The sequence below is a fragment of the Anguilla rostrata genome, chromosome 12 (genome assembly GCF_018555375.3).
Source record: "Anguilla rostrata isolate EN2019 chromosome 12, ASM1855537v3, whole genome shotgun sequence".
NCBI lineage: Eukaryota > Metazoa > Chordata > Actinopteri > Anguilliformes > Anguillidae > Anguilla > Anguilla rostrata.
In genome coordinates, this window is record NC_057944.1 from 28,551,760 (window position 1) to 28,565,170 (window position 13,411).

The 13,411-nt window shown below is 45.9% G+C and overlaps 1 protein-coding gene across 2 annotated transcripts; it reads right to left on the reverse strand.

The window, feature by feature from the left end:
* Nucleotides 1–973: 973 nt before the first annotated feature.
* On the reverse strand, nucleotides 974–12,915 carry ercc2 (excision repair cross-complementation group 2). Of its 2 annotated transcripts, XM_064301734.1 has the most exons (24): nucleotides 12,716–12,915; nucleotides 12,231–12,330; nucleotides 11,889–11,966; nucleotides 11,323–11,385; nucleotides 10,799–10,912; nucleotides 10,320–10,355; nucleotides 10,010–10,126; nucleotides 9,531–9,647; nucleotides 8,896–9,019; nucleotides 8,673–8,769; nucleotides 8,298–8,431; nucleotides 7,727–7,895; nucleotides 6,211–6,329; nucleotides 5,995–6,064; nucleotides 5,212–5,281; nucleotides 4,721–4,822; nucleotides 4,508–4,571; nucleotides 4,098–4,219; nucleotides 3,686–3,778; nucleotides 3,368–3,440; nucleotides 3,035–3,105; nucleotides 2,593–2,736; nucleotides 2,152–2,295; nucleotides 974–1,297 (listed from the first exon to the last, which is right to left on the reverse strand). In XM_064301734.1, the coding sequence occupies exons 1-24, from the start codon at nucleotides 12,718–12,720 to the stop codon at nucleotides 1,205–1,207; spliced, it is 2,319 nt and encodes a 772-aa protein (XP_064157804.1). In that variant the 5' UTR covers nucleotides 12,721–12,915; the 3' UTR covers nucleotides 974–1,204. The 2 variants fall into 2 exon arrangements, with proteins under 2 accessions (XP_064157804.1, XP_064157805.1); XM_064301735.1 differs by lacking the exon at nucleotides 10,320–10,355 and having other exon boundaries at nucleotides 12,716–12,914.
* Nucleotides 12,916–13,411: the final 496 nt, after the last annotated feature.

The window sequence follows — 13,411 nt, forward strand, 5'->3', positions numbered from 1 at the left end:
GTTTGATAACTGAGTAACATGGACGCCTAAACATGTAGGCTACGTAACGTTTTGGTTAGTCTCTTATTATCGGTGCTTCGTGATAATTGTCTGTCGGCTGATCCTCCTGCACGGTGTTTTGCTGACAGCGTTAGGCCAGATTAGACTGGTTTAGCACAGACGGTCTTTCGATTCCCTAACTTCGCGTTTATTGCTTTCTCGTTCCTTATTGTGGAGTATACTATCGCGCATTTGTCGTTTTCCGAATATTAAGTCTCGTACCTTGTCTGTTTCGTGTTAGCCTGGTAGTGCTTCTGCTTCGGCCCTAGACTATTTATATTGCGGAACCCTCCGATAAACTGCTCAAGCCTCGAGATGTAACGTTGAGTGTCTGTGTACTTGCACATGGTATTATAGACTAATAGTCCCTTGCTTTTACTGAACATCCTTTCACTACCAGTATTTAATTGAATTGCCACCTATGCTATGGCTGAGTCTGGATTCGAGTAATTACTAATTGAATTCAGTCAGCTAGATGTATCTGGATGTGCATCAGTTGTATGGCTGGCAAGTGAAAGTTCCTGCGGCGTCGCATGCGTGCGGCGCGCGTAGAGTTCCTGCGGCGTCGCATGCGTGCGGCGCGCGTGGAGTATTTTAATGAACATCCTTTCACTACCAGTATTTAATTGTATGGCTGGCATTTAAATAAAGTTATTGGTTAGTTTTGGGAAACCTTGGTGTCTGCATCGCATGTTTGCGGGGGCATGAGAGCAACCGTAACAGTGAATTATTGCAGGAATGTAAAATAAAATTCTAGACATTATTTACAAAATGCCCATTTGTTTCTTTTGTATAAAAAATGTATGGTATGCTCAGAATGTTCCTGCGCAAAATGTATGCCGAACAAGATCTTTATCAGATTCTCATACCATTCCAGCTTCTCTTCTCAGTAGCGCTGGGAGCACACTATGCAATATCACACTGTACACTTCAGTATAGAACAATAAAAATTGAAATGTTTATTTATACAGTTTCAACAGGTCAGGGATTATACACAATACAACTAATTCAAATGCATGTATGTACACTGGGAGTGCAGCTGCATTTCTGAGTCAGCAGGAGGCGATGTGACGCGCGGGCCGTAGGCGGGGTCGGGCGCGGGGCGGGGACAGGCGTTGCTCCCGGGCGCAGTGGCAGCTGCGTAGGCCCCACGACGGAGGGCCTCTCAGACCTGGTGGGCCATCTGCGCAATCTTCTGCAGCATTTCCTCCGACTGCAGCTGGTTCAGTGTGAGCAGAGAGAGCCCCAGCTGATCCTCCTGCGCAGAAACAAAGCACTCTGCTGATTGGCCCTTTCTCACGGATGAGCCGTTAGCACGCCAGGGAAGCGCCCGCGTCGCTGTGACCGCAGGAGACACGCACTGCAACTGCCAAAATGGCCTTGCTTCGCCTGCAGCGTTCACTCACTATAACCGCTGAGAAAGTAGAATTTTTATTCGCTTGTTTTAACTTTCTATACAAATCCCTTTTGTTACCACACAGCAAGTACCTGTGCTGTACACCACTTAAGTTAAGTTAGCCACTCCAACTGGCTGCACATGAGAAAAAGATGGCTGTGCTACTGGCTCAGGTGCACTGTTGGAGGTGGTAACCCCAGTATCTGATGCATCTTATGTTCGATGACTGACATAAACACAACACAGCTTATGGACCATAAAATTGATTTGAAATTACAAATTCATAGTCAATATAAATTTTTGAGGAAAATCAATACTTTTACTTTTATCTTTCTGCAAGCTCGGTGGATGACTTAAAACTCTACGTTAAAAAGTTAGATATAGCACCTTTAGCTTTTTTTGCCATGGCTCAGGAGCATATATGCACTGCTGGCCACACCTAGAATAGTGATGTCAAAGCAGGCGTTTTCCATTAACAGCACAGGCAAAATACCTGTAATGACATCACTCGGTGTGGCCAGTACTGCAATCAGGGTGACAATTTTAACCCAACAGTTTTCTACCCTATTTAGACTTACTCTTTGAACTGTGTGGTGTACCCTTGCAATTAGCCTCATTCCCAGCACTGGTACTGCCTTTTAGATTTGAAAATAACTGACATGAAAGAGTGACAGTTGGGATGAGTGAGAGTGGCGGGATGAGGAGGGGGGACTGACCCTCCTGAAGGGCTGGGCCATCTGCCTGAGGAAGTGCTTGGACAGCTGCACGACCTCGTCGATGGTCAGGTTCAAGCTCCCGTCGCTGATGTGTTCCTGGATCCAGCGCGGCAGCTTCCCCCTCTTATCCGCGCGAGCGTATCGCTGGGGGAAGAGAGAGGAGGGAGAGGTGGACGCGTGGCACCAGAATGGGAGCCACACCGGGGGGCTGGCTTATCAGCGCTTTCATCTGAGTTTAACTGGCTCATAATCCCTCTTCCCATGACTCGGCTGCACAGTGGTAGTGGCTGAGGTAAGATTCCCTCCGCCGCTGTGAACCTCTTTGAGATCATCAGCTGAAAGGCACTTCATAGATGCAGTCCGTCGTCTGAAATCCTCAGTACGAGGCAAACAGCGGGGACCTTCAAAATAAGGCGGCATGGCCCCAGTGTCATGGCTCACCTTATCGGCAAAGATCATCAGGCCGTAGTCGGTCTTTCCTCGAATGACCCGCCCCACGCACTGAGCCGCGTGCCGCATGGCGTCGAACGTCAGGAAGTCATTCTCCCGGATCTGGAACTGGTCCCGCAGGTACTCCAGGCGGGCCTGGCAGGGAGAGGACAGGGAGAAGGGGCGGGGGGGGGGTGGTTTAGCCAAAGAAATTACTAATTCCTAAAATTCTGTCAGTTTTGAGCATTACTATAAGAAAATTCTTTGTTGGATATGACCGTTACTGACGCGGCATCTTACAATGTGCTTTTCAAAAGTGCTTTGCAAGCACAGTATTGGGCCTGCTGAAGTTGATAAGAAAGGATCCTGAGTTGAGATTACTGATAAATGAAGCCAGACAGGAAACAGGAAGAACACCTACAGGAAATGCAGAGGTGCCCGCACAGCAACTGACCTTGAGGATACGGCTCTGTGTGTAGACATAGGGCACTCCAAACATGATCACAGCACGTCCATAGTGATGCACTGAGAGAGAGGAAGGTTCCTTATGAGTATTATTATTAATAACGACAACTATTCTATCAAATGATAATATATTATTATCATTACATTCTTTCCAGTGTATATCATTGTATTCCACTTCACTATTATTTGGTAACTGCTTTAGCACTTTAGTCTCAGAGCAGTAAAACAACTTGAGCAAATTACCACTTGCTAGTTGTGTAACCAGAAGAAGAAAAGGAGATATGGCATTCCTACAAGATGGCCACCTGTGATCCAAACTCACCAAAGTCAATCCCTTCTGACACTTTCCCCCTGGCCACCGAGAGAAGGATGGCCCCACGGCCATTCTCACACGCCTGGAGATACAGAAACCATTGGAGAGGGAGGGAGGGAGAGAAGAAGGGAGGAGAGGGGGATGTTAGGAGAGTTGCAGGCCGTTACCACAAAGTGACTTCAAACACTCCACACTATTGGGTCTCTCTCACCAGACACACTGATACTTATCAGACCAGGTGCTGAAATAAGGAGGATCACCATCTCTCTGGAAAGTAAGGCCAGGTCTCATGGATTAAAAAAAACAGAGACTGTGACCCGTACTGACCTCCTGGTACTTCTCCAGGGCCATGCTGGTCTCTGCTGCGTCCGGTGTCTCGATGAAGATAAGTTTGTTCCTCTGAACATTCTCCAGGATCCCCTGCGACCAACAGGCAGGATGAAACCAAAGACAGAAGGCTCGTAAAAGAAGAAAAATATCAAACCAGGAGGTGCGTTTTACCACAAGCATGTGGTTTCTGATTTTTCCCCTTTTTCTCCCAATTTGGTGGCCAATTATAACCTAGTGCTATTCAATTCTCAGTGTACTGCTGAGAAGTCACCGTAACACATCCCCAGAAACTATCAATGACACTGAATTGTGCTTGTACGGTCTCTCTGTCAGTGGTACAGACTCACTGTCAGTGGTGCAGTCTATCAGTGGTACAGACTCTCAATAAGTCAGTATCATCTGTACACACCTGTTCATACCAGGAGGCCACTATATTCTCCATGTAGATATAGCTGGTGAAGAACGCCACAATGCCATCGGGCACAATGGCTGACAGCTCCAGGAGGAGGTTCCCATAGTTACGTATGACAGCTGAAATACAAAGCACAGCACTGAATGCTTTTCAACATTTTAGCTCTTGTTGGGTAGCACAGTTGGATAATTGCTAGTGTGCTAACCAGTTTTCCCTCATTTCAAATGACACCGCACAGCGGTTTCTTCTACACCTCTCACAGCAAACACCCAGGACGTGTGTAAAACTATACACCTGTACAGTCAAAGAGCTGTCATGATTTCTCATTTGAGGAAGGAAAAACAAATTCCCCACGCCCATGTCTTGCAAATGAAGTGGCTCCAAAAGGATTCATCACTGGGGCTCACCGAAATCCTCCCGTGTCTCAAACTTGGAGCTTATCGCCACCTGGTCATTCCCTCGGCCCACAATCTGGAAGAGGAAGGAGTGGCTACATTACAGCCTCTGCTGACGGACAAGCGTCTGGTAACAACCATCACATCGCTTGTGCATTTGCGTTAACGCATTGTCTTTGAGTGACATCAGTGGGGCGGGGTGAGTGCGCTTCACTGGCTACTCACGAGGGGACACAAGCAGGTGCGTGCTAGTGTCATGGTGAAGGACGCCATGGTAACTGGCCGGAAGTCAAGGATCCGGGGATAGATGTCCAGAGGCGAAAGGGTCTGTGGAGAGAGGCGTGGTCATGTGACACCACACACACACATTCATATTAAAAGAGGAGTCTCCTATTCATTCTGTCAGGACTGAGACAGGCATTTAGGTTTCTTCCACATACATATATTATATAAATATATATACTGCACATATATTGTATTCACAAACTTCTAAATATAAAACAGAATAAACAGCAGCAGACTAAGACTTGGCTGGGCCCGGCCACATAACCGGCCAGCTAATGTCAGAACTAACACTGATTAGTGTTTTGTCTGCTTGAGCAAACGGAAAGCCAGGCCAGATGGAGCAGGACTTCAGCAGAGAGTCTGCACTCAGTGATTAGCAGGAGACATAAAGGGGAGATAATCTGTACTGGGGGGGAGGAAAGAGAGATTACCCCTGAGGTGATGACAACTGATTGGAAGCGTTCAAACACAGGCTTGATGGCAATGGAAGGGTCCATACAGCTGGAGAAAGGGAAGAGGGAGCGAGAACGAGGGGTAGATTAAATCAGGTTAATAATCAATCATGGAAAAACAGGATGGATGGGTCCTTTTTGGGGATGGGAGCTTGACCAATCATGACTGATTTAAATTCTGAACCAACGGCATCAAGCACAACTAATTATACATTAACACTGAGGTGTTCCAACTGTTTTTTGTGTGTATCTCACACAATGCCGATATAGCTCAGGAGGTAAGACCGATTGTCTGGCAGTCGGAGGGTTGCCGGTTCAAACCCCGCCCTGGGCATGTCGAAGTGTCCTTGAGCAAGACACCTAACCCCTAACCTCTAACTGCTCTGGCGAATGAGAGGCATCAGTTGTAAAGCACTTTGGATAAAAGCGCTATATAAATGCAGTCCATTTACCATTTATATGCCCCAGAATCAGTAGACTCCTGTAGACCCCCGACTGGGCGCAGTTTGTTGGTCTACTCTAATGACAACATCGACACTAAAATCCCACAATCAGCACTGTTCTGAGAAGGGCTCAAGTTATCAACACCAAGATATTTTGGAGGTATCCGTCACCGTAAAATAGGTTATTCATTCACGCTCCACAGTGAAAATGACATACAGTGCCATTACCCATATTACATCCTGAATTTCCCACAGCTGCCCTCAAAGTGCTGAAATGTGAAGCCCAAAGAGGGACTACAGACCACTAGAGCAGTCCCACCTGAAGTGCAGCACAGGGTTAGCGATAGTTGGAGTCCTGTCCTCAAAGGGCTCTATGATGATGGTGAAGCCTACGAAACAGACCGGGAACAAAAACAAGCTCGCTGACAAGCACACCAGGGTTCATGGGTAAACCACAGTGTAAGATAGGGGTAAAGGCCAGAGATGGGTGTGTGTGTGTGTGTGTGTGAAAAGGGGGAATTCATGCATAGCATACCTTTGCTGTACGTGCTAACCAAAGTGGCAAAGTTAGAGATGAGAGTGATGGCAGAGAAATCTGCGATCTCAGCAATCTCAAGGGTCCGCAGTAGTGAGCGCAGCCTCTCGGCACAAAACCTATGCGGACACAGGAAGAGGAAGTACCAGACAGGGACAGTTACATCACATCCTCGGAGGACCTCAAATTTAAATTGCTGAGGTACTCACTGTGGCAGAATTTCAAACCTTATAAATAATGCCAAAAGTTCAACTGATTGAGGTGATTATCTTTGTGCCATTGAATGTTTTCACTTTGGAATTTTTCATTCCAAAGATGCATGCCTTATCATTTAGGGAACTTTTCTCAACTGCAATTCAGACATCCCTCAGCAAGAGGGCGATGGAACCATCTTGTCAGTCAAATATCACATTGCCCCTCCCCAGTAATCTGCATTGATTGCCACTAACAAACATGCAGCAACAACATTAATACTGCTGAGCGGTAACATTGTTTTCTTTCCAAGCAATAGGAAGTAGCCCACACCAGAAGTGTAATTATATTACCTGCACAAACATTGTTACATAATTGTTTCATAACAATGACACAGTCAGCACTGCAGTGGCATTGGCTTAAAAAATCAAGGTTAAAACTTATTAACTTAAAACAAAAGATTAGCAATATTTTAATGCAGGGGTTAGCTTAATTAGGCAGCTATGTGGGGTTAGAGTTAGCTTAATTAGGCAGCTCTGTGGGGTTAGAGTTAGCTTAATTAGGCAGCTGTGTGGGGTTAGAGTTAGGGTTAGCTTCATTAGGCAGCTATGTTGGGTTAGAGTTAGCTTAATTAGGCAGCTATGTGGGGTTAGAGTTAGCTTAATTAGGCAGCTATGTTGGGTTAGAGTTAGGGTTAGCTTAATTAGGCAGCTGTGTGGGGTTAGAGTTAGCTTAATTAGGCAGCTATGTGGGGTTAGAGTTAGCTTAATTAGGCAGCTATGTGGGGTTAGAGTTAGCTTAATTAGGTAGCTATGTGGGGTTAGAGTTAGCTTAATTTCGCAGCTATGTGGGTTAGAGTTAGCTTAATTAGGCAGCTCTGTGGGGTTAGAGTTAGGTTTTGCTTAATTTGGCAGCTATGTGGGGTTAGGGTTATCTTAATTAGGCAGCTCTGTGGGGTTAGAGTTAGGGTTAGCTTAATTAGGCAGCTCTGTGGGGTTAGAGTTAGCTTAATTAGGCAGCTGTGTGGGGTTAGAGTTAGGGTTAGCTTAATTTAGGCAGCTATGTTGGGTTAGAGTTAGCTTAATTAGGCAGCTGTGTGGGGTTAGGTAGTTATAGGCAGCTTTGGGTTAGGGTTAGGTTCGCTAATTAGGCAGCTGTGGGAGGTTAGGTTTGTATTAGGGCTGTGGGTAGAGGCTTAATTAGGCAGCTCTGTGGGGTTAGGGTTAGGGTTCGCTTAATTAGGCAGCTCTGTGGGGTTAGGGTTAGGGTTCATAGCAATAGGCAGCTTGTGGGTTATGGTTGCACGGGGGTGGCGGTCCGCTACCGGAGGGGCTTGCGGTCGATGCACACCTTCTCAAAGATGTCCTTGAGGAACTGGGGGGCACTCTCCTGCACCACGTGCTGGATCCGCAGCCGCGACTTCAGGTACTCCAGGAAGCGCTTCATAAAGCCCACAAAGTGCTCCGCCGTGCGGATACTGCCGGGGACGGCCTCTGCAGAGAGAGGGAGGGAGAGAGGGAGGGAGGGAGCGAAGGAGCAAGGGAGGGAAGGAAGGGGATGGAGGGAGGGAGGGAGAGCAGTTCAAGCAGATAGGGGAGGTGGGCCTCTCAATAGTCTCATATCCTGCCTCTAAGAACCATTAAAATAATAAACTTTAAGAATACAATAAGCTCATAATAATAACAACAACAATAACAATATTTTCACATTTGTAAAGAGCCCCTAAAATGCCCCAGAAATTAAAAGGAATTGATGTTTAATGCCAGGTTTGGAAAAAAAATATTTAGAAAAACAGGTAAAATAAGATCAAATAAATTACAAAGTTATTATTACTGTTATTATCATTATCATAATTACATAACTGTATTTTTGTGTGACTCTAGTAAAGGAGATACCTTGCAGGATTTCATCAGGTAAGACGGGATTGGACAGGTAGACGTCGGTTTCCCGGGCGACGTTGGCTTCCTTCAGCCCCTCCACCAATCGCCTGTATTCCTCTTTCAGTTTAGCAGCATCAGTCTCCTTTATGCTGCGAAGGAGGAAAAACATGATGAAGAGTGGCTTTGGCAAGATCTCATTAGAGAGGTTGAGAAAGCAGCTCCACTGGTAAGAACTGCATCTACATCTAGGAATTCAGCAGATGTCCTCATCCAGAATTACCTGTGAAAGTACATACATAAGTTTGGATCGTGCAATTAGACTGGGAAGAAGGACTCTCTAGAAGAAGCCAGCAGCAGCATCGGTCCCCTCTCATGTGACTGGGTCCTTACTTTTGAATGGTGTTCTGCAGGGTCTCCATATTGGCCTGGCTGCGGTCCAAGGTCCTCCTGGTGATGTTGACGCTCATGGAGTCGATGCACACGTTGTCTGAGGGCGAGACCATCGGCACCATCATCAGATCAGCATGGAGTCAACCAACACAGCGGGACTATGAAACACATGTAAATACACACACACACACACACACACACACACAGGGCGCAGATCTCTCACCAATGTTGTGCGCCTCATCAAAAACCACCACAGATTTTTTGGCCAACTCTTTGGAGACCAAGTCTGCAATCTTCGGGTCCAGAAGATAATGGTAACTGTAGACTATGACGTTTGCATGGAGTAGCTGTGCAGAGAGGACAGCACACACATAGGATTTCAGTCAGGGAGGACAGAGACAGCACAGTGCATGTTAACACGTTGTAAATATCTCCTAATCTGCATCACTTTTGTGCTTCACAGACACGCTACACAATTTACAACACAATGTACAGAGAACACTTGAGAATATTCAGCAAACAGTACATTTTCAGTCACAATTTTAGATGTCACCCATGAGGATACCTGGCATGTCCCATCCCACCAAAAGAACGGGACAGTTCTGAATGAAAGGGCAAGAGGCCCTGTAGCTCTCCCCTGCAGAACGTTACCTGCCCATACCGTTGTCTTGGAGCAACTCAAAGAGTTTCACATTGGCCCTTTAAGGAAGAGGGGCAAGGGCGTTTACCAGCTCCACTGACCCTACATGTTGTATTGGGGCACCGTAAGGAAAGTAATTATGCCAGCCTAAGGGACCCTAAATTTTGCCCAAGGGCACCTCAATAAAAAGCAGCACACTGTAGGTGTTGAAGCTTTACCGAATGCCGTGCCAGGTAGTACGGACAGCAGCCTTTCCTCCGGCCGAAAGCTTTCAGGTCGTCCAGGTTGTAGACCCCGGGGGGGATAGGGACCTGCCTCCCAACAGAGTCAAACTCCTGAGGGGTGGAGAGAGGAGACAACGGTTACCCAGGCAACAGAGGATGCAGGAGCAGGACAGCAAGGTGAGTGCAACACGCAGAAGGGCAAATAGGCACGAAGAGGAGAAGGGAAAACCGCCGTCCGGAAGAAGGACAGAGAACAAGATCTGAGCAAGACCCGTAAGGAGACACAGTAGGCACAGAAAGCTACATGACTGTTTAAAGGTCAATCTTTTTGGCTTGACTAAAAAAAACAGGCTCAAAACACAAGCTAGATCACCATTGTGCCTTTTCACATCACATAACTCCCTCCTTTGTCTGTTTGCTCTTTCTTTTAAACCCTTCCACCCCTTTCCCCTTCCCTCTCTCACTCCATTTACCTCATAGTAGCGGCAGACAGGCACGGCGGGGTTGCTATGGTGCTGGGCGCGGATGTATGACGCAGTCAGGCCATGGCACTTCCCGTCTACCTCCTTCCCCAAGCGCAGGGAGCTCACCTGAAAACAGCACACCTGCTTAGACTCTGACACTGTACAGGGAGCTCACCTGAACACAGCAACACCTCATCAGACTGTGACACTGTACAGAGAGCTCACCTGAACACAGCACATCTGCTCAGATTGATACTGTACAGAGAGCTCACCTGAACACAGCACATCTGCTCAGATTGACATTGCACTGGGAGCTCACCTGGCCACCCCACATCTGCTCAGAATGTGAGCTACACTATGGGAGACATTTATTAAAAACAAAGTATAAAATGTTTTTGAAAAATATAATCCAAGACAGATGTCAGAAATACTTAAACATTTTTTCTGCCGAGTTTCAGGAGGATATAGCTCTCTGTGGTCGGCCGACGGAGTGGTCAGCCATTATACAAACATCTCCTCACTTTTGGGATGGTAGTGTCTTGCCAAAGCACTGGCCACCTGGCTCAGTCATGAGCTCCATGGTTCAAAATCAAACCCTTAGTCTCAGGGTCCACCCTGTGGCGTCTGACCTCAGAGGCAACCCTGTGGGGCCTCATGTATTGGGTCACAGTGTCCTCCAGACAGGGAGGGCTTCAGTGAGCAGGATACTCTGCCTCAACAAGCAACTACCGGAGTGCATGGTAAACTCCCATGTGCAATTGGGCCCCCATTTAAAAAGAAGGGGACAGGCAGGCTTACCTCAGGATGTATACAGAGGTTCTTACGAGAGGAGAGGGCCAGGGCCAGGAAGTTGCTCTCCTCTCCAGTCTCCTTTGCGTAGAACTCCATCAGCTTCCTCAGCTCCTCCACAACCTGAGAGGGGCCAAAGTAAAGTTCTGTACGGCATCCAGACCCGTAAAGCACAGGCAGCCAGTACGAAGCATATGCCTGCTTTACGTTTTACTCATTACATCACATGACATTACACTACAGGTATTTAGCAGATGTTCTTTTCCTGAGCTACTTACACAAATGTCTCTCCCTTTTTTTCATACTATCCATTTAAACAGCTACATATTTTACTGAAGCAATTCAGGTTAAGCACCTGACTCAAGGGTACAACAGCAGTGTCCTACCTGGGAAACAAACCTGAAACTTTTTGGTTACAAGCCCAGTACTCTAACCCAATTCAAAGAGCATAGACTTGGTCTGGATCCTCTGACAGCACTGGGGAATGTATGCGAGTGTACTGTAGTGTGAGGGAGACCACGCCCACCATTTACCTTCTCTATCTCAGGTACAGTTCGAGAGCAGTAGATCAGCTTGGTCACCTCTAGTGGATAAGCCTGTGAGCAGGAAGAGCATTGCAGACCATTTTACGTCACTTTTGATTGGTTCCTCAACACACATGCAGCACGACACCCCCTTGAAGACATCTCTCTCACACATTGACTATATAAAAAACATTCTCAGGTTTAGCTAGGTAAGCTCCTAGCAGCACAGAATAGTGGCAGGTCGTAAGCATTAAATGTTTAGATCACTTTCTCTGGTTATTTGATGTTATTATATTTCAGACACTTACTGAAGTTTCTCACAACCAACTGGCTTCATAACGGCTGGTATACTGGTGTTAAATGAAAGGTATTTCCTTACTTTAGACCACAAATGCCCCAATAACAGCCATTTTAAAGCAGGCAAGTCTCCAGACACTCCTGTAAATACCATAAATATCCTTCACAGCAGCAATGCTGTGCCCTATGTTTTGTGTACTTAACATTTCCTCAAAACAATATATCAGTTTTCTGCTGTGAATCTAATCAGAAAGAAAGCTGAAGTAGCCAAGACTCACCCGATGGTAGGCAACAATCAGAGAAAGAAGTGATATGGTTTTCCCTGTTCCTGATGGCATTTCCAAGACCCCATGTCCCTTTTACCACATGATTTAGGAGACAGCAGAAAAGGGTCGGACACAAACAAGACATGCCATTAATGAGGCTTTGTACACATATCTTCGAATCAAAATACCAAAGCATGCCAAAATGTACTTCAGACAGAAAAGGTGAAAGCTAATCTGTAGTTCAACATGCAAAATTAATCTTTCAAGCAAGTCTCATATGCCCTGACTGGGGTCACTTCCTGACACAAAAGCAGATTTATTGACCTTGGGTACCTCCAGACCACCATGCTATACCTTCGCATCCAGAGTTCTCTTCAGCTCCAACATGTAGGAGTACTGCTCCGGATAGATGTAGTCATAAGGGAAGTAGACCAGCAGCCCTTCAATATTCAACCTATGTGAAAAATCCAAGCGGTATATATTTGGCGAAATAAAGTTGGGTACAATCATAACTATTATCCTACATGACATAATAATCCACTTGTCAATGTAGTACCTTGCATAGAATGGTTTTCTGATGCTTTTGCTTACAAGTGCGCATGTAGTAACGAAGATACTTTGTGCGACTACATGCTGCGTCGGTAATATTGTGATTACTTAAGGCGAAACTTTAACTGTGAGAAAAATGCTTCTCTGCGTGAGCTAGTTACCATCACCTAACTATCGTGAGACCTAGGAACTGAATATCCGTTAATGATTTTAACTATTAGCTACAATGCCGCTAAATCGCTGTCATGCTCACAAGTAAGGTAGTTAACATCAGCTCGCAAGCCACATACTTCATTGCTGGTTATGATGATGCCCCCGCACTCAGTCTTTCCTTTGGGTGTATTGCTTGCTATTGTAAATGAAACAATCGCAAACTGGAAATGCAGAGAATAAAAGAAAATACAAAAATGGACTAAACTTCGCTGCTGTTCGGGTTCTCTGCGTCAGTTCGTATGTCTTGTCTAATACACATTGCAAAACCTCATTTTCATACGCTCCCACCGCCTGTTCCCTCCGATTGGTTGTTGAATTTTCTCCGGTGAGATTCTTACCTCTGAGTGGGTAGTTTGCATGCCAGTTTCGCAGTATGAGCGGAAGTACAGATCCCTTTGTTCCGGGTAAGTTTTGTACTTAACGCTGAATCAGGATCAGTTTCTTCACGTTCTGATCAGAATTTTACATTGTGATGTAAAATACGTACTATTCCTGGATCAACAGAATGTACGAAGTTTATAGAGAGTGTGGGTGTTTGAAATCGAAGCGTAGACCTAAGTAATCCAACCTCGAAAAGGCTTGGATGTAGAATTCCATAACCGGTTTGAAAGTTAATGAGTAACCTATGAAAATGTGTCCGATGACCATCATGCTGAGAGTATATGATATGACCTGTCGTTTTAACGTTCGTTATGTTATTTAATGCCACGCGGTAATTTAGAATGGATAATCTGTGTATTCAGAAAATGCATCTATAAATTATGAATTATAAT

Bases quoted from the DNA above. Each gene is read 5' to 3' on its own strand.
- ercc2 (XM_064301734.1), bottom strand. The intron at 10,127-10,319 runs GTGAGCTCCCAG...TGCTGTTTTCAG, and splicing joins AGCAGATGTGGGGTGGCCAG to GTGAGCTCCCTGCGCTTGGG. The intron at 1,298-2,151 runs GTCAGTCCCCCC...GTTTCTGCGCAG, and splicing joins TGGCCCAGCCCTTCAGGAGG to GAGGATCAGCTGGGGCTCTC.